The sequence below is a fragment of the Elephas maximus genome, chromosome 23 (genome assembly GCF_024166365.1).
Source record: "Elephas maximus indicus isolate mEleMax1 chromosome 23, mEleMax1 primary haplotype, whole genome shotgun sequence".
NCBI lineage: Eukaryota > Metazoa > Chordata > Mammalia > Proboscidea > Elephantidae > Elephas > Elephas maximus.
This window is the reverse complement of record NC_064841.1, coordinates 51,182,880-51,207,980: the sequence shown is the minus strand read 5'-3', so window position 1 is coordinate 51,207,980 and position 25,101 is coordinate 51,182,880. Positions and strand designations below refer to the sequence as shown.

Here is a 25,101-nt window from a genome sequence, read left to right as displayed (position 1 = left end):
AAATGTTATCTCCTTTTGGGATTACTATAAACATTTCCTTTAGTGTCTGGAAATTAAGGGTTTTGCTTTGGTTTAGTTCCTGGTGAATGTTAATTTCAAAGGCAGTTTGTTCAAGGGTGCTGTCACGTTATACATTTGTCATATTTCTTGCCTAGGCAGTACGAGCAGGAATGCTTTCCTTGTATTTTAAGTGCTTTTTCAATTTTTGCCAGTACAGGTATCAGTGTGGGAGCAAAACACTGTGGTGTCTGAGAGCACAGACTATGGAGGGCTGAGGTGAGGGCTGGGACAACATATCCCTTGCCTGAGGATAAACCATTTTTAGTCCAAAGAATTAATGTGAAATTGATTGTTATGTGGCAGAAACATTCCTTGTTTGATTAAAAAAAAGTATTTTGCATTTATTGAAAAAGTAATCATTTAACAAATAATTATTGAATACCTACTATGTGCCAGACACACTCTTCTGGGGTTGGGATACATCAGTGAACAAAACCCACAAATATCACTCTCCTTTTTTTTAGAGCTCCTTGTGGGGGAGGGGGATAATAAAGAAGTCAATTATATAGTAAGTTAGGAAATGATAAGTGCTGTGGGTAAAAAACTGAGTCAGGTAAGGGGGGATCAAGAATGCAGGTTTTTGGGATTGTTCGTAATTTTAAATAAGGGAATCCATGTAGGCCTTATTTAGAAGGTGACTTTTGAGCAGAGACTTGAGATTGGTAAGGGAGTTGACCATGAAGATATCTGAGGAAAAGCATTCCAGGCAGAGGGAACAGCTAATGAAAAGGCCCTGAGGCATGCCTGGTAGGTTCAGAGAACAGCAGGGATGCCATTATGGGTTGAGCAGAGTGAGGGGGGAAAAGAAGAAATCTCATAAGGTCTTTAGGCCCTTGTAAGTTCTTTGGCTGAATAAAGGGGGACACTACTGTAGGGTTTTGAGAAGAACAGTAACTTATGTGTAAAAAGGTTACTCTGACTGTTGGATTGAGAGTAAACTATAGGAGGACAAAGGTAGAAGCAGAGACACTACATAGGAGGCTAATTACAGTCATCCAAGAGAAAGACGATGATGGCCCAGACCAGAATGATAGCAGTGGGAGGTAGTGAGAAGTTAAAGTTTTATTTAACTTACTGTGCTCCCTTTTGGCTCATGAAATGAAAATGTCATCTTGATTAATTTGGAAAGTATGGGAAACTTTGAGTGCTGTCTGAATATAAAGTGTGTTTAGATAGCATGCTTAAGAAATTGAAGTAGGATTGGCATATCAGTATTGGGATATCAAGAATTAATGTTTTTTGATGTCTTAGTTTTTTCAACTCTCCTCTGTGTCAGGAACTGAGGAAATAATAAAAGTATTATAGAAGTGGTGTGGGAGCACGTAGGTTCAACTATCCTATTGGAGGAGTGGGTGGGAGTTGAAATTCTTGGGAGAGATAGCATTTAAACTGATACTTAAAGGGTGAATAGGGGTTTGCAGGAAAGAGCACCCCAGTCAATGTCAATAGCATAGGCAAAGGCTTGGAAGAGAAAATTCTCTATGGCTGGTGTATATACGTGGCATTACGCATCAAACACTGAGGCCACAGATGAAGAAATTGAAGATTTTTACCAGCTTCTGCAGTCTGAAATTGATCAAACATGCAATCCAGATGCATTGATAATTACCGATGATTGGAGTACAAAAGTTGGAAACAAACAAGGATCAGTAGTTGGAAAATACAGCCTAGAAACAATGCCGGAGATCACATGATGAATTTTGCAAGGCCAATGACTTCTTCATTGCAGATACCTTTCTTCACCCGTAAATGGCAGCTATATATGTGGACCTCTCCAGATGGAATACACAGGAATCAGGTTGACTATGTCTGTGGAAGGAGATGATGGGAAAGCTCAATATCATCAGTCAGAACAAGGCCAGGGGCCAGCTGCAGAACAGACCGTCAGTTGCTCATATGTAAGTTCAAGTTGAAAGAAGAAAATTAGAAGAAGTCAACAAAAGCCAAAGTACGACCTTGAGTATATTCCACCTGAATTTAGAGACCATCTCAAGAACAGATTTGCTGCGTTGAAGTCTGATGACTGAAGACTAGACGAGTTGTAGAAGGACATCATCCATGAAGAAAGCAAGAGGTCATTAAAAAGACAAGAAAGGAAGAAAAGACCAGAATGGATGTCAGAAGAGACTCTGAAACTTCCTTTTGAACATAGAGTAGCTAAAGCAAAAGAAGATGGAAGGAATACACAGAGTCATTATACCAAAAATAGTTGGTCCACTTTCGGTCATTTCAAGAGGTAGCACATGATCAGGAACCGATGGTACTAAAGGAAGAAGTCCAAGCTTCATTGAAGGCATTGGGGGAAAAACAAGGCTCCAGTAATTGACGGAATATCAGTTGAGATGTTTCAACAAACGTATGCAGTGCTGGAAGTGCTCACTCATCTATGCCAAGAAATTTGGAAGAGAGCTACCTGGCCAACTGACTGGAAGAGATCCATATTTATGCCTATTCCCGAGAAAGGTGATCCAACCAAATGTGGAAATTATAGAACAATATCATTAATATCACATGCAAGTAAAATTTTGCTGAAGATCATTCAAAAGTGGCTGCAGCAGTATATTGACAGGAAACTGTAGAAATTCAGGTCAGATTCAGAAGAGGACGTGGGACCGGGGATATCATTGCTGATGTCAGATGGATCCTGGCTGAAAGTAGAGAATACCAGAAAGATGTTTACCTGTGTTTTATTGACTATGCAAAAGCATCCAACTGTGTGAATCCTAACAATTATGGATAACATTTTGAAGAATGGGAATTCCAGAATACTTAATTGTGCTCCTGAGGAACCTGTACATAGATCAAGAGGCAGTTGTTCGAACAGAACAAGGGGATACCACATGGTTTAAAGTCAGGAAAGGTGTGCATCAGGGTTGTATCCTTTCACCATACCTATTCAATCTGTAGGCTGAGCAAATAATCCAAGAAGCTGGACTGTATGAAGAAGAAGGAGGCATCGGGATTGGAGGAAGACTTATTAACAGTGTGCAGTATGCAGATGACACAGCCTTGCTTGCTGAAAGTGAGAGGACTGGAAGCACTTACTGATGAAGATCAAAGACCACAGCCTTCAGTATGGGTTACACCTAAACATAAAGAAAACAAAAATCCTCACTACTGGACCAATAAAACATCACGATAAACAGAGAAAAGATTGAAGTTGTTAAGGACTTCATTTTACTTGGATCCACGATCAACACCCATGGAAGCAGCAGTCAAGAAATCAAAGACACCTTGTGTTGGGCAAATCGACTGCAAAGGAACTGTTGAAAGGGTTGAAAGGCAAAGATGTCACCTTGCAGACTAAGGTGCGCCTGACCCAAAAAAAAAAAAAAAAACCAAGCCATGGTATTTTTAATCGCATCATATGCATGCGAAAGCTGGACAACGAATAAGTAAGACCGAAGAAGAATTGACACCTTTGAATTGTGCTGTTGGCAAAGAATATTGAATATACCATGGACTGCCAGAGAATGAACAAGTCTGTCTTGGAAGAAGTATGACCAGAATGCTCCTTAGAAGCAAGGATGGTGAGACTATGTCTTAGATACTTTGGATGTGTTATCAGGAGAGATCAGTCCCTGGAGAAGGACATCATGGTTGGTAAAGTACAGGGTCAGTGAGAAAGAGAAAGACCCTCAACGGGATGGACTGACCCAGTGGGCTCAAGCATAACAACGATTGTGAGCGTGGTGCAGGACCAGGCAATGTTTCATTCTGTAGTACATAGGGCCACCATGAGTCAGAACTGCCTCAACGGTACCTGACAAGAACAACATATACATGGTGAGGAAGGATGATGGCCATGTTATATGAAATGAAGATGGAGAGGTAGGTAAGGGTGCTGTAGGCTGGGCTAATGAGGTAGAAGTAAAAGTGATGAAAAAGATTCAAAGCAGGGAAATGAACTAATCAAATTGTTTTAGAGTTATTCTGTGGAGGATAGATTTAAAGGATGCAAACATGTTAGGAGACATATGTGGTAGTAATAATGGCAGGGAGGATGGAAAGAGCTGATGGATTTGAAAAGTGTTTCAAGAGAGAACTATACAGAACTTTTATGATTGATTTCAATATGGTGGTGAGGAGAGAGTAAGGGATCAAGGAAGGCTCCAAGGAAGCCTCACATTTATCTGCCTGAGACCTGCATATGGTATAAAAACAGGTAGTAAATTATTTTATAAATCAGGATGTCTTCAATCTTTTGCATTAATAAAATTGTAGATGGATTTAAGTTGTCAGTTGATGGATTATTAAAAAAATTTTTAGGTGATCTTGGTAATTTTTGCATATAATATGGAAGAAGTGCAAACAACTGGATGACACAGCTCTTTTTAAATGCCTTCTATTCACTTATGTGAACAAGTTTTCTCTGTGCTTCTGTTAGAATGAAAAATAGGAATCAAATTATGCTCAACCATGTCTCATTCTAGCAATAAGTGATATTTATACACAGATACTTTAATTGGAAAAAATAAAACACTGCTACATTAATCTCATGAAGAGATGCATAATATTTTAATGTTTAATAATTTATTTAAATCTATATTATGTTTTGCTCAACTGTGTACTAATAAGTATAACAATAGCTCAATCCAGAAGATAATGCTTAAACATTTAGAATCTTAACATCATTGGAAATTTTAAAAACTTACATTTCAATTTATGTATATAATATTTGTTTCAGAGAAATATGTTCTATATAATCAATAAAATATGTAACATTCAAAATTTATTATATTAGGATAATATTCTTTGCGGGAAATGGAATTGAAATAAAGGTTTAAGGAGAAGGAGAAACAATGTAAACTTTCTAACTGGTAAAAAAAAAGTTTATTTTTCAAAACGATGATGGTGGTTATCTAAACCCTATGTTGATTAAATTCCAGTGCCTAAATGTAAAGGATTAATGTAACTGTTTTATTTCAAATTTCATTAAACTGGAAATTATATCAGCTAAAATGGTTAATATTATGGGACAAAATTGGTATATTAATAACCTAAATGTATTGTGAAGTATTTGGGTTTTTTTTGTTCACATACTCGCTAAAATATTTATAAAAGTTTGAGGACTGGTAGTACAGGGAGTGGACACTGAAAAAAGAAGAGGTTTTGGGTGGAATCCTAAAATTCATCTGATTTAAAGAAGGAAGAGGAAGAGTGGGCTGTAATAAAGACTATGAAGAAATAAATGCACTTAGGGACATCTGGGAAGTATGGTACCAGGGAAACTGAAGGGAAGAAATTATTTCACAAATGAGGTGTGGTCGACAGTATAAAGTACTTGTGAGACATAGTTGGATAAAGAACATGTTCATAAGATTCAATTACAAGGAGATAATTTCAGTCTTCTTGAGAGCAGTGAAGAAAGTAATGGAAGCCAAACTTCAGGTGATTAGAATCCAGGTCTTGGCATTGATATTCATAATATGATGGTATAACACGTTCTTTTAAGTACATCCTTTGCAACTTTACTTTTTGACTAAAGTTAAATATATATGCCACACCCCCACATCCTGGAATGTTAAGCTATGTTATTGAAACCCCACAGCCACGTGAATTGTATAGTGTAGGAAGGGAAATAAGTATGTGCCTTGAAATAAGTATGTGCACTTACATAGGAATTATTCCAGCAAGACTTTTATTTGAAAATGCCGTCAAGGGTCAAGTTTGTTAGGAAGTAGGACTATCAGATTTAGAGACAAGGATCAATATTCAAAACATTCTGAATAAGTCAGTTCCCTGGTTCTACATTCTTTAACATGACCGTGTGTCATGGATTGAATTGTGTCCCCCCAAAATATCCGTCAACTTAGCTGGGCCATAAGTCCCAGTATTGTGTTATTGTTCACCATTTTATGTGATTTCCCTATGTGTTGTAAATCTTGTCACTATGATGAAATGAGATGGATTAGTGGCAGTTGTATTGATGAGATATACAAGATTTGATAGTGTCGTAAGCCAGTCTGTTTTTAGATCTAAAAGAGAGAAACAAGCAGAGAGATGGGGGACCTCATACCACCAAGAAAGCAGCGCCGGAAGCAGAGCATGTCCTTTGGACCCAGGGTCCCTGTGCAGAGAAGCTCCTAGTCTAGGGGGTAGAGAGAGAAAGCCTTCCCCTGGAGCTGACATCCTGAATTTGGGCTTCTAGGCTACTTTACTGTGAGAAACTAAACTCTGTGTTAAAGCCAAGCACTTGTGGTATTTCTGTTACGGCAGCACTAGTTGACTAAGACACCATGTATAAAAACAAATAGTGCTAGCCGTGGGAGTTTTTTTGCGTCTGTGGGAGTTTTAAGAGTGATGAGTGCTCAAAGAATTTAGCATGTACTCTGAATATGTAATTTTATGTATTCTTCCATTCTCAATCTGAAAATTCCCTGTAGACAGTAATACTGAATCACACACAGCTTCAACAGAGAATGTTTCTAGTGTTGTTCTAATGTTCTAGTCTAGTCCTTTTCTTTGTCTTATCTCCTATTTCCTGAAAGGTTAGAAACAAAATGGGTCATCTGTCTACAACCCCCTTGGTGAAATTTTCCAAGTATAGCCTATCCTAAAACCAGAGAGGTGAGGGGGGTGGGGAACAGACTTGAAAAATACATATGGTTAGACAACCAATAAATAAATAAGCAAATTCTGTTTTATACCTACAGGCTGTTATCTGCCATTCTAAGGGTTTCAGAAGTTGAATCTCGGGCAATAAGAGCAGATCTAACTCATCTACTAAGCCCCCAAATGGGGAAAGATATTGTTTGGTTTCTAAAACGCTGGGCAAAGACTTATCTGCTGGTGGATGAAAAACTGTATGATCAGGTCAGAATGTAAAACTGTTTAACTTCATTTGCATTTATGATGATGGCAGCAGTAGAAATGGAAATATTTTTCTTGATGATTTTTCTCATCACAACGTAACTTTAAGAACTGGAACATCTTCCACATCAAAGAGAACTGTATGAATGCAATACTGTTTCAATAACTTTTCTTAGGGAGTCTCTGCATGGTGCAAATGATTAAGTGTTGGAGGATTAACCAAAAGGTTGGTTGTTGGAACCTACCTAGAGGCACCTTGGAAGACAGGCCTGGCATCTGCTTCCAAAAGGTTACAGCCTTGAAAACCCTATGGAGCAGTTCTTACTCTGCCTATATGGGATCGCCACGAGTCAGAATCAACTTGATGGCAACTAACAAGAACTTTCTTAGAGCATATCATTTGATTGAGTTTATTTTAACCAGTATCAAATTACAGATTACAATTTGAGAATGGGTTAATTTATGTTCCTTGTGTTTAGTGTAAATATCATGGTGTGTTAGTAACACAAGAATAAAAGTTGATAGGAAAATCACATTGGGAAGTGTATGTAAGTGGGTTGAGGATGTCTTTTTGGATTTATGGAAATGAGCATATTTATAAAATTGATGTTAAATAAGCAATACTTCAGAATAAGATGTTAATTTCAGTTTGCCTTTTTTATGGATTTTTTTCCAGCTGATTCATCTTTATGACCTTAAAAATGTGTTTTCTCTCTTAAGATAAGTCTGCCATTCAGTACGGCATTTGGAGCAGATACTGAGGGTTCTCAGTGGATTATTGGCTACCTCTTACAAAAAGTCATCAGTAACCTCTCCGTGTGGAGTAGTGAGCAGGACCTTGCAAGTGACACTGTACAGTTACTTGTGACTTTGGTAGAAAGAAGAGAAAGGTAAGCAGATTGTCAGTGGCAGTCCGTGTGTGTGTACTTGTGTACTTTTTCAACTGGCATATAGCTGTATGGTCCTAAGTCTAGATAGACCTTAGATTTTTGGAGCAGTGTGTTTTAAAAATCCCTATCATGCTATTCTTATACGTTCATGTAGTACTTTCCCATGGAACCAGGTTACAGCTGAGGATTGCAGTAACTGTTCAGTTATCCAGCATCAGAGAACTTTGAGTAACACATAAGTTTTATTTAGTAACTTATGTTTTAAAAAACACTTTTCTTACAGAATATTCTCATTTTATTTCTTAGCCGTCCTATTAGTATTTTCCCCATTTAACAACAAAAACTGTATTTAAACTAATGTTCCAAAGTAAAAATTTTAGTGCTTTCTACAGCAAATCCTGGAAATGTTTTCATGTTTCTGAGCATATAGGTATATCATCACACCATTATTATTACTATTGTTGTTGGCTACTATTTATTGACTTTTTATACTTTGCTGGGTACTGGCTGGTAACCAAAAGGTTGGCAGTTTGAATCCACCAGGTGCTCCTTGGAAACTCTATGGGGTAGTTCTACTCTGTCCTATAGGGTCGCTATGAGTCAGAATTGACTCAATGGCAACTGGTTTGGTTTGGTGCACTTCATATGCAGTATCTCATTCGATTGTCACATCTGTCTCAGGCTTATGATTTAGGGCTGTTATTATTACTCTCGTTATTCCAGTTTTATAGACCAGGAATCTTATGGTTAACAGAGATTAAATGAGTTTTACGTGTCAGACAACTAGTGGGATTCAAATACAGGTCTGTTTGATTCCAAGGCCTATACCGAGGATATTGTTCTATGCTTTAAAAAATTAATTAAATTCAGTTACCTTCAATTTTTGTTAGTATACATATAATGTAGGTAATAAATCTTATGTCTTGTGATTTCTGTCTACAGGGCAAACTTAGTAATTCAGTGTGAAAACTGGTGGAATTTAGCTAAGCAGTTTGCAAGACGAAGCCCACCTCTTAATTTCTTGTCAAGTCCTGTGCAGAGGACACTGATGAAGGCTCTAGTTTTAGGAGGTTTTGCCCATATGGACACAGAAACCAAACAACAGTATTGGACAGAGGTAACAGTTCCCTCTATTTTGATTGCACCCTCTTGTATAACTCTGTAGATGCTGTATCTCTGTGTTGCCATAAAATAGTCTATGGAGATGTGAACATTTTAGTCATAGTTTTTCTGATGCTTTTCTTTCCTAATGAATAGGTTGGAGCTCATCATTTTTTAAGCAAGTATTATCATGTAATTTGTCCATGCCTGCTTGTATGATATTATCAAATGTTCTGTAGTTCAAGCATATTTTCCCCGAACTTGTCATTACACTGATATTGTAATTCCTTTCCTCCGATAAGAGCCCAAAATGGCATATTAATTCTCCATTAACAAGAAGATGCAGGTTAACATGGACCCATTGCCTAATAGAATAAACTTTAAATTGGGGACCAAGAGTTACCAGTGTATGTAGATTGCCAACCTGTCGTCCTTGTGGCTGGAGTGCTTTTAAGTGTTGGGGAGGCAGGGCACAGTAATAAAGTGAGGCAATCTTGTGTGACTTAAGCACCAGGGGAAAACCAGGCTATCTATTTCTAGTTTAAACAATTGTATTATCAAATGGTCAGCTCTAAATAGAATTAAGACATTGTCATCATGAATGTGAGTACTCATCTTTATTCCCAGGGCAGGACTGATTGTCTGAAGTTATGTTTTGTGCCAGGAGGAGTTGGGGAAGGTAAAAAACAGGCAAGAACTTTGTGTTGGGCCTGACCCTGGACAGCAGAGATTGACAGACTACAGCCCCTTGGCCACATTAGGCCTGCTCTATGCTTTATTAAATAAACTGTTATTGAAACACAGTTTTATTCAGTTGGCTGTTTCCATGCTACAGTGGCAGAGTTGAGTTGTTGGGACAGAGACTGTATGGCCTGCAAAGTATAAAATATTTACTCTCTGCCTCTTTATAGAACAAGTTTGCAAACTCCTGCTGTATAGCCTTAATTCTTTAGCCTTTTTGTTTTGGGAGGGTGGGGGGGCTAACCATTTGGGAAGATGTGCAGAGGAGAAGCCAGAGTTGTCTGAATGGCACTGAGGAGATAGTGTTCAGTGGTGTCATTTGTACAGTGTGTGTCATTTATTTGTATATACCAGAAGTTAGGATGATCCTTAAAATGGGGATTGTAAAGTTTCTTCACATATTCCTTGTTTTCTGTGCTTGCCCTGCCTCCAACAATAAGATATTTTGAAAAGTCAATATTTATCCAAATTGAGAAAATAAAGCATGTGAATTGAACTTTTAGAATATTTATGCTGTATTTTTATAGGTTCTTCAACCACTTCAGCAGCGATTCTTAAGAGTGATAAATCAAGACAACTTTCAGCAGATGTGTCAGCAAGAGGAAGTCAAGCAAGAAATCACTGCTACGTTGGAGGCACTTTGTGGCATTGCTGAGGCTACCCAGATTGACAATGTAGCAATCCTTTTTAATTTTCTAATGGACTTCCTTACCAATTGCATTGGATTGATGGAAGTTTATAAAAATACCCCAGAGACTGTAAATCTCATAATAGAAGTTTTTGTTGAAGTTGCACATAAACAAATATGCTATCTTGGAGAGGTAAGCACATTCTAAGTTTATTCTTTTAGGATTAAAAAATTTTAAAGCTATAATAAAATACTTTTCTTTAGGTGTGATGAATATTATCTTAAGTCATATTTGTATGCCTCTAAAAGATTTTTAGAAAGACTATTTAAAAAGGAACTCAGAAGAAGGCACACCGAATAAATAAAAATTCTTACCCTGAAAAGTGTTTTAAAAATCAGTAATTTCTCTGGGCTAATAAAAAAAAAAATTTTTTTTTTAATATGTTATTCAATCAGATTAATTTCAGTGAGGAATATTTGATTAAACAAATAGATTTTCCTAGAAAATTTTGGAACCTTAAGACTTAAACTTTTAATTGCAGTTTATATCTTTATTTCATAAATCAGATGGATGTTTAGTTACAGTAAATTCCCATATATTGAGTAAGAAAGGGTTATTTTCTTTGCCCCATTAAATTATTTTGAAAAGTTGCTTTAAAACAGCCTTAAAGGAATGTATTTGTGTTTGTTAGCAATCTAGCATGTATCTCATCCCAAACCACTTACTCTGGGTTCCTGAACTGTAATTTTTTTTTGGCTTTATCAGAGGGATCTACCCAAAAATAAGGTTATATTTTGTAGATATTATAGTCACAGAAGCATTAATGATTGGGCAGGCCAGTTGGAATTTATTCTGATGTTTAAGACCACTATACAGGAAGTTGAATGGCAGAAGAATCTTACCATCTTACCTACTGTTTATTATTAAGTGAACAAAAATTGAACGTCAAGTTTTATTGTTAGCAAACTGCTGATATCTTAAATAGTAATCTTAATATATGCTTTTCCCTTATCATTAATATCTTCGTATAGTTTAAAATAAGAGCTACTATTGGAATTCACAGTAAATTCATCTAGGCTATATTTTTAAATTTCATGAATATCTGTATTTCCCAAGTAGGCTATACCTAGTAGCATAATTTTTGTATACTCTCTTACAGTCCAAAGCTATGAATTTATATGAAGCCTGCCTTACTCTGTTGCAAGTATACTCTAAGAATAATTTAGGGCGGCAGAGAATAGATGTTACAGCAGAAGAAGAACAATACCAAGACCTGCTTCTCATTATGGAACTTCTTACTAATCTTCTATCAAAAGAATTCATAGATTTCAGTGATACAGGTATGGCGTAGTGTGTTGATATTGCCCTTTTTTCTTAATTAAAGCAAAGGAATGTTTTCTTTAAGTGAAATCCCATGAAAAAATTCAGTGCGCAAAATAGACGAAAGTCGGTATCTTTGATTGACATGAAGGGTAACCAGCAGCCCTCCCATCTTGGCTCTCCTCTCGTAAGAATAATTGTAGTGATATCTTCCATTTGTTGAGCTTTATGAAATGCTCTGTTCATACCCATCACAATAGCATGAAATAGATATCATTGTTACATTCGTTTTATAAGCGAGGAAACTGAAACACAGAGAGGTTAAGTAACTTGCCCACAGATTTCACTAGTATGTTGCAGGACTAAGATTCAGATCCCTGCAGATGGTTCCAGAGGCCACACTCTTCACAGTGATGCCTTGTTGACTAGTGATTCCCCCATGTCCTCTGAGGTGGCCACTCCAGAAAACCTGAGCGCTTCATGGAGTGTCAAGTGGGGATGCCGTTGAGGTGGGAAGCACTGAATTTGGGATTGACAGGGCACACTTTGAAGGCCTTACCCGGTGGCTGACCAACAGTAGGACCTTGCAAAAGTCACTTAGTCCACACAGTCTTTACTTACTGGTAAAATGGGTATGATAATAAATACTTTTCAACATGTTTTAAGGATCAGCCATAAGGTATTTTTGGTGCTTAGCATAGTGCCTGGCATCCATTAGGTAAAAGGTAGCTGTTATTACAGGCAAGAACCTAATTGTAATTAAAACCTCATTTATTTGTGTAGTCTTCCTTCACCTCCCTCTTATCCTGCTGCCAATCATGCTTTAAAACAAAGTAGAGCTTGTTTTAAAGAAAATCAGTTGTACCTAGAGTTTCCTTTCATATGTCGTGCAAGCATTTGTGGTCAGAGACACTTTTGACTTCTTTTTGTAAGATTCTCAAAGTTGGGTGCTATAACATCTCACTTTACTCATTACTCCCAGTGCTTGTGATTATTCTTTCTGTTTCTTTTATTGGTTCATTTTCCTTTTTCACTGACAGTTTTCTTAATGTCTGTCCTGTGGTAGGCACTACCAAACTCACAGTCTGAAAGGTCTACTATCCTTTGCAATTAACTAGGGGTACCTGGGTGAAATAATTTGAAAAACACTGTTCTACACTATCTCTCAGAGGATTCATTCTATACCAAAGCCTCAGCTGCCACAGTGCCTCCAGGCCCACTCTCTCTCATCCTAATATCAGCCTTGTGTTTTCTAATGCCTTCAGGTCAGCACTTCTTACTATGGAGCCCTTGTACTTTCTTCGTCGGAGTTCTTAACCTTTTCTAGATCATATGTCCCTTTAAAATCTGAAGTAGTTATAGACCCTTTCTCTAGAAAAGTATATATTAAACCACTCCACAGAGTTTCACATTAGTTTTTAGCTGTTGGTGTTAGTTGGTTGATAGACTCTTTGAAACTCTTCTGTAGACTTCCCAGGATGTAAAGACCTCAGGTTAAGGAATCTGTACCCAGAGGAATCTGTGTTAAGACCCAGAGCTAGAACATATACTCTTAGATGATTTACTTTTACCGTTATCCCTATAGATCATAAATTGGTGCATTTCATATTTCTCATTTCTAGAAATAGTATCATTTTCTGGTTCCTTATTCTATGTCTGAAATACTCAGCCCCCATCCTAGACCTATTAACTCTAGAAAGCCATATTTTAATAGTTTCTCTAGATGTTTCTTACATATTACTGGATCTGAAAAGTATGCTATGACCATTTTCAGAATAATTTTCCTAAAATAATAATTTCATTATGTTTCACGCCTACTTAAATACCTCAGCAGATCCATCACAAAGGTGGCCAGCTTATAATAAGAGGAAGGAAATGGGGCAGCCCACATTTCCAGAATATTCTATAATCCTTTTAAGAAGAGAGGGATTGTATGTAGAGCATGTAGAGACAGGTTAGTGGTGACCTTCACCAGTTTATAAAGCCCGTACTCTTCCTCTTCTTTTTAAGGCCTCTTTGGGAAATCAGCACTGCCTGCCTGGTTCCTCACTGGGACCTGGATGGAGGATCCTTCCCTCCGAACAGTCTTCCTGAGCTTTCATTTGTGTAGCATACTTTCTTATACAACTTACCCAATATCACTGGAAGGTACACCACCAATATAGGAATAACCATTATTATTCTGGAAAAAAAATTTGACCTGGAAATCTTCCAGGGTTAATAAAGGTGACATATTTTGGAAACCTAATACTGAAAGATGGTTGTTCAGTGATAAATTCGCCTCTTCCGTGCAGGAGACTCGGGTTTGATTCCCAGCCATTGCCCCTCTTGTGCAGCCACGACCTGTTTATCAGTGGAAGCTTGCATGTTGCTATGATGCTGAACAGGTTTCAGTGGAGCTTCCAGACCAAAACAGACTAGGGAGAAGGGCCTGGTAACCTACTTCTGAAAATCAGCCTATGAAATCCCTATGGATCACAACAGTCAAATCTGTAACCAGTCATGGGGATGGAGCAGGACCAGGCAGTGTTTCATTCCATTATGTGTGGAGTCACCATGAGTTGGGGGCCAACCCAATACAAGCAAACAACAGTTTTAAAAGGGATGGGAGAACCATTAAAGGCAGTTGGAGCGGAAGAAGTCTCTCTAAATCTCCCAGGTTTGTGGTGTAAGCTATATTTCCTTGTGCCTGCCGTTCCAAAAACAAATTATAGTATAAACAGTAACATAAAGCAGTTGAAGGGGAGATTTTCAGAATAAAGCAGTAAGAAAATTAAAATAATAAAAGGTCAAGAAAAGAGAGGCTAAGTAGAAAGGGTTGAAATTTAGAAGAAACAAAAATTAAGACAAAATAGGAAATGATAAGGACAAAGCATTAGTTGAAAAAATAAATGATAAAAACCAAAACCCAGTGCTGTCAAGTCAATTCCGACTCATAGTGACCCTACAGGACAGAGTAGAACTGCCCCATAGAGTTTCCAAGGAGCGCCTGGCGGATTTGAACTGCTGATCCTTTGGTTAGCAGCCATGGCACTTAACCACTACGCCACCAGGGTTTCAAAATGGTAGAAGGAAGGTAATATTTTAAAGTAATTATTTCTAAAATAAAGTGAGATAAATATAAAATTAACACGATAGGTGAGGCATTAAAAGCATAACTGAAAATAGGCACCTGACATCATTCTTTCACTTGGTCCTTTGAGTTCCTTTCTTAATCCTTAGCAAGTAGATAGAGATCCAAGCTCTTCAGGAGCTCATGGTCTCCTGGCCTCTGCAGACCTTGAGAGATGCATCTTGTTAGCAGTGAGACCTGTTTTCCAGGGCAGCCCCCGGACTAGACTTCAGTGCTCCAGAGCAGTTCCATGGTTCCTATCAGATTGAATCCAAGATCTCCAATCTGATTTTCAGAAAGAGTTTGCTGACCCTTGCTTTAGATTCTTCCAACTAGAGCTAAGACTACTGAGGAGAAGTTCAGAATTAGACTGAAAAAGTAGTTTTTAGGTGCAAGTTCTTTTTTCCTCACTTTATCTTTTTTTTTTTTTTAATTGTACTTTAGATGAAGGTTTACAGAATAAACTGGTTTCTCATTAAACAGTACACATATTGTTTTATGACTTTGGTTAACAAATCCACAATGTTGACAGTATGTCAGCATTCTCCCTTCTTGAACTTGGGTTCCCTATTACCAGCTTTCCTGTCCTCTCCAGCCATCTAGTCCTTGCTCCTGGGCTGTTGTGCCCCTTTAGTCTCGATTTGTTTCATGGGCCTGTCTAATCTTTGGTGGAAGGGTAAACCTCAGTAGTGACTTCATTACTGAGCTAAGAGGGTGTCTAGGGGCCATATTCTCAGGGTTTCCCCAGTCTCTGTCAGGCTAGTAAGTCTGGTTCTTTTTTTGTGAGTTAGAATTTTGTTCTACCTTTTTCTCCAGCTCTGTCCAGGACCCTCTATTGTGATCCCTGACAGTGGAGTCAGTAGTGGTAGCTGGACACCATCTAGCTATAGTGGACTCAGTCTGGTGGAGGCTGTGGTAGATGTGGTGCATTAGTCCTTTGGGCTAATCTTTTCCCTTTATGTTTAGTTGTCTTCATTATTCCTTACTCCCGAAGGGCTAAGACCAGTGAAGTATCTTAGATGGCTGTTCACAGGCTTTTAAGACCCTAGACAGTACTCACCAAAGTAGAATGTAGAACAGTTTCTTCATAAACTGTTATGCCAGTTGAGCTGGATGTTCCCTGAGGCCATGGTTTGTCTCTTTTTTTAATCATTAAAAAGTAATGCTCATAAGAAAAAAAAAATTGAAAGTACAGAGACAGAGAAAAATGACCCATACCATAACATTATCCAGAGTCAGCCATAAATTGCCTTTTGGTAATTTCCTTTTTGGTTATTTTTATAAATTGTTCTTTGAGATCTTATTGCAAATATTTTATATTCTGCCTTTTTCCTTATTGTATTGTTAACCTTTCCCTTGTCATTAAAGTTTTTCATGATTTTTTAATTGTCACATAATATTCTAATTTTGGAATTTAATCTTTTTCCTTAACATTGAGTATCTGGAATATCTTCAATTTTTGCTCTTCTGGATAGTGGTCAAGTCTTTGTCTGAATGTCTGATTATATCCTTAGTACATATAATGCTAAAAGGTACATATTTTAGGGCTCTTAATGAATTGCTTTTGCTGGTAACCATCACACTACATCCTCGCCAGAAGTGCAATGTTATTTAAAAATCATTTTTAGTTTACTGTATCAGAAGTGCTATCTTTTAAAAATTTGCATCTACAGGTACAATGCAGCCTCAATCCAAATTCTGACAGCATCCTTTAACGACAGAAAAACTAATCACTAACTTTATGTGGAAAGGGAAGAGGCCCCAGATAAGCAATACTGAAGAAGAACAAAGGAAGCTTCACACTGCCTAATCTGAGAACCTACTATGCACCCATAGTAGTTAAAACAGCCTGGTACTGGTACAATGACAGACACAATCCATCTACCTATGGACAGCTGATCTTTGACAAAGGGCTAATGTCCATTAGATGCAGAAGAGACAGTCTCTTCAGCAGTGGATCCTGGCAAAACTGGGTGTTCATCTGTGAAAAAGTGAAACAGGACCCATACCTCACACCATACACAAAAACTAAATCAAAGTGGATCAAAGACCTAAATATAAAACCTAAGACTGTAAAAATCATGGAGGAAAAATAAGGGACAATGCTAGAGGCCCTAATATATGGCATAAATAGAATACCAAACATAACTAAAAATGCACACAGCAGATGATGAACTAGATAAATAGGACCTCCTAAAAATTAAACACTTATGCTCAATAAAAGACTTCTCCAAAAGAGTTAAAAGAGAACCTACAGATTGGGGAAAAAAATTTGGCTATGACATGTCTGACAAGGGCCTAATTTCTGAAATTTATAGAAAACTTCAATACCTCAACAACAAAAAGACAAACAACCCAGTTAAGAAACAGGCAAAAGATATGAACAGACACTTCGCTGAAGAAGACATTTAGGCATTCAGGCAGCTAACAAACAAGCAAGAAATGCTTGCGATCATTAGCAATTAAAAAAAAAAAAAAAACCTGAAAAAAATCAAAACTACAATGAGACACTATCTCACCCCACATTAATGGCACTAATCAAAAAAAAAAAACAAAAAATAACAAATGTTGGAGAGGTTGTGGGGAGATTGGAACTCTTATATACTGCTGGTAGGCATGTAAAAAGTATAACCACTACGGGAAACGGTATGGCACTTCCTCAAAACCCTAGAAATACTGTATGATCCAGCAACTCCACTCCTAGCTATATACCCCAAAGAAATAAGAGCTGTGACACAAGTAGACATATGCATACCCATATTCATTGCAGCGTTATTCACAATAGCAAAAAGATGGAAACAACCTAAGTGCCCATTAGCAGATGAATGGATTAACAAACTGTGGTACATACACACAGTGGAATACTATGAAACTATAAAGAATAATGATGAATCCATGAAACATCTTACGATATGGATGAACCTGGAGGACATTATGCTGAGTGAAATAAGTCAATCACAAAAAGACAAATACCATATGAGACCACCATTATGAAGTAATGACAGAAGGTTTACACACAGAAAAAAAAATTTTTTTTTGTTGATTGCCAGGGATGGGAGGGGGAGAAAGGGAAAATTACCAAGTAGACAGAAGATGCATGTTAATATTGGTGAAGGGAAAGGCAGTACACAAAATGGAGGATGTCAGCACAAAATGACAGAGGCAAGAGGACACTGAGAGGAATGCAAGAATAAAGAGCAACTATGGCAATTACTGGAAACCCTGGTGGCATAGCAGTTAAGTGCTACGGCTGCTAACCAAGAGGTTGGCAGTTCAAATCCGCCAGGCGCTTCTTGGAAACTCTTTGGAGCAGTTCTGCTCTGTCCTGTAGGGTCACTATGAGTCGGAATCGACTCAATGGCAGTGGGTTTCTTTTTTTTTAATGGCAATTACTGGAAACCCTGGAGGCGTAGTGGTCAAATGCTACAGCTGCTAACCAAAAGGTAAGCAGTTCAAATCCACCAGGCGCTCCTTGGAAACTTGATGGGACAGGTCTACTCTGTCCTATAGGGTCACTATGAGTTGGAATTGGGTTTGGGTTTTGGTATGGCAATTACTATAACATAGGCAATCTTGTAACAATAGCATTAACAAACAATTTATGAATGAATACATAGGTAGATAGATATGCCAAGAGGTGCGGAGGGTGTAAAGGAGCACACCCACTGGCAGTTGTCTATTTGGTTATGGATATTTCTACATACATGACTGTAGGTGTTCCTCATGTAGTGATATAGACAGTAGAACACGCAAGGGGCACGGTCAGGGAAACCTCTTAGCCATAACTAAACACCTTGTGGAATGAAGTTCCTAAGCTTGAAGGCCTAGGACCATAGACTTGGGGACAACTACATGAATTGGCACAACATAGTTCATAAACACTATGTTCTGCATCCTAGTTTGGTGAGTAGCATCTGAGGTCTTAAAAGCTTGCGAGCAGCCATCTAAGATACAACTGTTAGTCTCTTCCTGTCTGGTGCAAAGGAGAGCGAAGAAAACAAAGACTCAAGGGAACAATTAGTCCTAAGGACTAATGGACCAAATGAACCACACCCTACATGACCCCAAGACCAGAAGAACTAGATGGTACCCAGCTACCACTACTGACCACTCTGATTGGGATCACAACAAAGGATTTTGTTTGTGGATTTCCTCACTTATCTCTTTAGATCTTAAGGTTCTTAATTTATACACATTCTTTATGTGTTCTTTTGTGAATATTGACTTTTTTTTTTAACTAATTTCTTTATTATGTAACCTTTTAATTTCTGTGTTTTCCTTCATTCCTTTTAAGCCTAGAAAGATCCCACACACCTAAGAGATCAAATTAATATCACTGCAGAAATTACTTAGCTCCTAGTGTGGCCAGTGTGTCAATAGAATATATCTTGCTTTTCAAATGTTGACTTAGCATTCATTTTTCTTCCATTTATTTCTAGATCGTCACCCGCCCCCACGCCCCCAATACTGTTGCATCAAGTGCACAGAGCCCCTGAAAAATAAAATATAAAAGGATGAAACAGAGCAAGAATTATCCGAATTCTTTATTATCCACTAATGGATTTATTTTGGCTTTAAGGCTTGAATTTATTTTCACTTCCATAGAATATATCAACTTTGGGGATTTATTGATGTTACAACTATAGGACTGCATTCTTTTGATTTTAATAGATGAAGTGTTTAGAGGACATGAACCAGGTCAAGCAGCAAACAGATCTGTATCAGCAGCTGATGTCGTTTTATATGGAGTCAACCTAATTCTGCCCTTGATGTCACAAGATCTTTTGAAGGTAATTAATGAAAGTAAATGTGAACATTAAAACTATTTGTGCTTTAAGTTTAAAGACATTTTAAATTAGAATATTTGTCTTGTTTAATTAAGAGTTATATCTGTTGAGTGAAGGAGCCCTCGTAGTGCTGTGGTTAAGTACTCGGCTCCTAACCGAAAGATCAGCAGTTGGAACCTACCAGGTAAAAGGTACTCCATGGGAAATAGATGTGGCAATCTGCTTCTGTAAAGATTTACAGCCTTGGAAACCTTATGGGGCAGTTCTGTTATGTCCTGTAGGATCACTGTGAGTCAGAATTGACTCAACAGCAGCGGGTTTGGTTTTTTTGGTTTTATCTCTTGAGTACGTATGACAATATATTTTTTAGTTTCTCTTACTGCTATGTGCCATTCAGACTTGTGTATGCAGCTCAGTAACACAGATCCTGACTTAATCTTCGGTTCCTGACCCAGATTTCTGCATTTGTTGATACATTAGTGACTGTGTCAGGGAGCTCTGCAGAAAAAAATTCTGTCCTTTTACAAACTGAGTTCTACTGTTAGCAGTTCGGACATCTTCCTCATTGGTCATTATGCAAATAAAGTAACTTACATGTTTAGGTGTTTTTCTGATACTTCTTGAGCCTCATTCTCAAATTGAGGGATTGAGCAAAGGAAGGCATTTTCCAAGCCACTCCATGTACAAATGGGGTTGTAAGAAGACAAAGACTAATACAGTTTTTGAACTTCTGCACATTAACTACATTGTGCCTTGGTTCACCAGTCTGTTTGAGGGGGTGATGGCGATGCTGCCCCTTTATCATAGTGGGGAGGGGAGTCTTACTGTGAGTTGTCATAGGGGGAGAAGGGATGGGGACAAGGGCATGGATGGAGAGGAAGAGGGAAGTGTGAGTGTGTGTGTGTCTATGTACTCACATGTATGAAATGGAGGAAGGGAGCTGGAGGAGCATTTGGAAGTGCAGTATAAGAAGAAGAGTGCCATTAGATTTCTAGGCTAGTAGGAGATAGCCGTATGCTCTGTCCTTGAGAAGTGTTTCTGACTATGGGAAAGGATACTGAAGACCTGATGAGCTAAGTGTTCAGGCAAGAACTAGTAGGATGAGGATGTTTAGTAAACTGTATATTGATTTGCTCTTAGGGCTTGTTTGTTTGATGGGGTTGTTTTTCATCACATAAACAGTTATTTAGATATGTATTTTCTTAAAGACAGTTAAATTGTAGATTACCTACTCTTAGTTCTCTAGGGATATCCAAACAGAAAGTTGTTTTTGGAAGTGTGACGGACTGAACACTGTGTGTAGTCTTAACAGTTTCTGTCACCTTCTTGTATTTTTCTAACATGCTTGAATGGACATGCATTTATAAAGGGTTTTATTACCAGGTTATTTAATAATTGTAGAATTAATTGCCCTGTTTACTTTTTTAAGATAAACACAGAAGTCTGGAATTGGCTGTAGCTTTTATTAACTATCCAGAAGATAACTGTTTCTTCTGTATATTACCTTCTTTCATATTAGTTACTAAAATAGTTCTTGTATTTTAACTTACTTTACCATTTAGTTAGATGTTCATGTTTTCTATCTCTGGTACATATTTTAAAGAAACAATTTTACTTAGAAGTTTCTCAGTTATTTTATTGCATTAATGAAAATAAAACTTAGATACTATAAAGTGTCTAAATGTTTATTATTTCTGTTTCAGTTTCCAACCCTTTGTAATCAGTACTACAAATTAATCACATTTATCTGTGAGATATTTCCTGAAAAAATACCACAACTTCCTGAAGACCTGTTTAAAAGTCTGATGTACTCCCTAGAACTAGGAATGACATCATATCCTTTAAATGAACATCACTTGTCACTTGGGAGAAAAGATCTTACCTGAAGAAAAGTTTTTTAAATTTGGGTTTTTATTTCTTCAAAAAGATACCATATCTGTGGCTGTTCTAATTCTATTTTGACATCTTTGGCTAGTTTGCCACATACTGTCCTCCTTTAACTGATTCTAGAAGCATTTAACCCCTGGTCCCAACAGCATTCCTTCGTTAAGGGCCCCAATGTCACATACTGTTGCTGGCTGTTGATTAGGTTTATATATCATGTGCACAAACAATCTAGAAATCACCAATCCTGGACCTAAAACACTTAGGAGAAACATTTGAGACGTACTACACAGTGGTATACCCATTTATCTGTATTCATAGTCATCTATTTGATAACACATATAACTTTCTGATCTTCTATTAACCAAGTATATCCAGTCTGGTTTGTTCTTTGACCTTCGTGATCAGAATGAGTTCGGAGGTTTGCCAGCTCTGCCTGGAGGCCTTGACGCCATTAGCTGAACAGTGTGCAAAAGCACAAGAAACAGATTCACCACTTTTTCTAGCAACACGGCACTTTCTTAAGGTAAGATGTTTAGGTGACATATGGCAAAATCATCTATGATGAGTACAGTCAGTGTACATAATTTTTCCTTCAAATGAGGAAATGAATACGGGAGGAAATAGTTAATTTCTGTTCACCGTGTTTTTTTCTGGAGATAAATTTCATGAATACATTTTTCTCATCCACTTTTGGATTCTTGATGTGGTAAATATAATGGAGAATTTGGTAATTTGATTGTTCAGTATTTCTCAGCAAGCAATAACATCCGTAAGTTATGCTTGGGTATTTTAGAACTGTTTCCTTAATTATCGGATTGATTTAATAAATAAGAATAACAACATATCTCTCTTTTTTCAAAGTAGGGGTGGGCTTGGGGGATATATGATCATCATTTATCCTTATTAAGAAGTCTTGTTTTATAATTTCAGCTGGTTTTTGATATGCTGGTTTTGCAAAAGCACAATACTGAGATGACAACTGCAGCGGGTGAAGCGTTCTACACACTAGTGTGCTTGCATCAGGTATTGTGGAACAGATCTTTTCATGTGACTATCCTGATTCAGGATTGCAAAGAGATTGTTCAAACAAATGGTTGTTACTACCTCCAATTCTTCTTGTATTATTTGTTCAGAATACAGATTAAATAGGTATGGTGAAAGATGCAACCCTGACGCACATCTTTCCTGACTTTAAACCAATCAGTATCCCCTCGTTCTGTCCGAACAACTGCCTCTTGATCTAGGAAAAGGTTCCTCATGAGCACAATTAAGTGTTCTGGAATTCCCATTCTTCGCAGTGTTATCCATAGTTTGTTATGATCCACACAGTCGAATGCCTTTGCATGGTCTATAAAACACAGGTAAACATCCTTCTGGTATTCTCTGCTTTCAGTCAGGATCCATCTGACATCAGCAATGATATCCCTGGTTCCACATCCTCTTCTGAAACCAGCCTGCATTTCTGGCAGTTCCCTGTCAATATACTGCTGTACCTGTTTTTGAATGATCTTCAGCAAAATTTTCCTTGCAGGTGATATTAATGATATTGTTCTATAATTTCCACATTTGGTTAGATCACCTTTCTTGGGAATAGGCATAAATATGGATCTCTTCCAGTCAGTTGGCCAGGAAGCTGTCTTCCATATTTCTTGGCATAGACAAGTGAGCACCTCCAGTGTTGCATCTGTTTGTTGAAACATCTCAACTGATATTACATCAATTCTTGGAGCCTTGTTTTTCGCCAATGCCTTCAGAGCAGCTTGGACTTCTTCCTTCAGTACCATTGGTTCCTGATCATATGCCACCTCTTGAAATGGCTGAATATCGACTAATTCTTTTTGGTATACTGACTGTGTATTCCTTCCACCTTCTTTTGATGCTTCCTGCGTCATTTAATATTTTCCCTATGGAATCCTTCACTATTGCAGTTCGAGGCTTGAATTTTTTCTTCAGCTCTTTTAGCTTGAGAAACTCCGAGCGTGTTCTTCCCTTTTGGTTTTCCATCTCCAGCTCTTTGCACGTGTCATTATAATACAATACTTTGTCTTCTCGAGAGGCCCTTTGACATCTTCTGTTCAGTTCGTTTACTTCATCAATCCTTCCTTTTGCTCTAGCTGCTCGACGCTCAAGAGCAAGTTTCAGAGTCTCCTCTGACATCCATCTTGGTCTTTTCTTTCTTTCCTGTCTTTTCAGTGACCTCTTGCTTTCTTCATGGATGATGTCCTTGATGTCATTCCACAACTCGTCTGGTCTTCAGTCACTAGTGTTCAATGTGTCAAATCATTTCTCGAGGTGGGGCATCAGGATTAGAGGAAGACTCATTAACAACCTGCATTATGCAGATGACACAACCTTACTTCCTGAAAGTGAAGAGGACTTGAAGCACTTACTAATGAAGATCAAAGACCACAGCCTTCAGTTTGGATTACACCTCAACATAAAGAAAACAAAAATCCTCACAACTGGACCAATGAGCAACATCATGATAAACAGAGAAACGATTGAAGTTGTCAAGAATTTCATTTTACTTGGATCCACAATCAACAGCCATGGAAGCAGCAGTCAAGAAATCAAGAGATGCATTGCATTGGGCAAATCTGCTGCAACGGACCTCTTCAAAGTGTTGAAGAGCAAAGGTGTCATCCTGAAGACTAAGGTGCGCCTGACCCAAGCCATGGTATTTTCAATCACATCATATGCATGTGAAAGTGGACAGTGAATAAGGAAGAGCAAAGAAGAGTTGGCCTCTTTGAATTGTGGTGTTGGTGAAGAATATTGAATATACCACGGACTGCCAAAAGAATAAACAAATCTGTCTTGGAAAAAGTGCAGCCAGAATGTTCCTTGGAGGCAAGGATGGTGAGACTGCATCTTACATACTTTGGACATGTTGTCAGGAGGGATCAGCCCCTGAAGAAGAACATCATGCTTGGCAGAGTACACGGTCAGCGGAAAAGAGGAAGACCCGCAATGAGGTGGATTGACACAGTGGCTGCAACAATGAGCTCAAGCATAACAACGATTGTAAGGATGGCGCGGGCAGTGTTTTGTTGTGTTGTGCATAGGGTCACTATGAGTCGGAACTGACTGGACGGCACCTAACAACAACAACAACAACCAACCTCCAATTCTTACGGGATCTATGGCTCAGTGCTTCAGTTCTATTTCAGTGAGGTAGTATTTCTTAGCTTTCTCATTAGCTCTAACTTTTTTAAAGTGTATCTGACAAGGTATTTGTCAGCTAGTAGGCCTTTATTTTCCCGTTTCTACCATTACAAACTATCTTTCGCAATGCTGGGGATGATCACTGCCCCAAAGCTTGCCCTTAAGCAACTGTGCTAGGAACCTGGAATATAAACATGAATGATGCCTGGACACATGTTTTCTGTTCTGTTCTCTTACAGCAGTTTTATATAGAAGATGAGTAAGCAAAACTAGGAGGAGACTGCCTTCAAAAAGTATGGGAAGTTGAAAGAAACAGTATATTATTTCATTTTGTTTTACTGAGCCTTTAAAAAGACTCTTAAGCCCTCACCGATTTGAAGTTGATATAACAGAAGAAAAGTTATCCTGGCTTATGTCTCCCTTCCCTATTCCAGTAGAATAGGTGCCAATCAAGTGTATGAGAAGACTCCTTTGGTCATCACCTATATTAATTTCACATAACCCTTGCCCATGCACATAAGTGCCTCCCAGCGTGACCAGGTGATTGACTAGAGAAGCTTTGGCATTTTTTATGCTACCAGATGACTGGCACTCAG

At 38.0% G+C, this 25,101-nt stretch overlaps 1 protein-coding gene across 3 annotated transcripts in view; it reads left to right on the top strand.

Annotated features, from left to right (window-relative positions):
* XPO4 (exportin 4) overlaps window positions 1–25,101 on the top strand; it is a 193,104-nt gene that overhangs the window by 159,860 nt on the left and 8,143 nt on the right. For all 3 annotated transcript variants that reach the window (XM_049867644.1, XM_049867642.1, XM_049867643.1), the window contains 9 exons: window positions 6,717–6,876; window positions 7,594–7,763; window positions 8,706–8,880; window positions 10,133–10,426; window positions 11,394–11,574; window positions 19,338–19,456; window positions 21,157–21,288; window positions 21,747–21,863; window positions 22,271–22,363. In XM_049867644.1, the coding sequence (XP_049723601.1) occupies window positions 6,717–6,876; window positions 7,594–7,763; window positions 8,706–8,880; window positions 10,133–10,426; window positions 11,394–11,574; window positions 19,338–19,456; window positions 21,157–21,288; window positions 21,747–21,863; window positions 22,271–22,363 (1,441 nt within the window). The remainder of the gene's footprint in view (window positions 1–6,716; window positions 6,877–7,593; window positions 7,764–8,705; window positions 8,881–10,132; window positions 10,427–11,393; window positions 11,575–19,337; window positions 19,457–21,156; window positions 21,289–21,746; window positions 21,864–22,270; window positions 22,364–25,101) is intronic.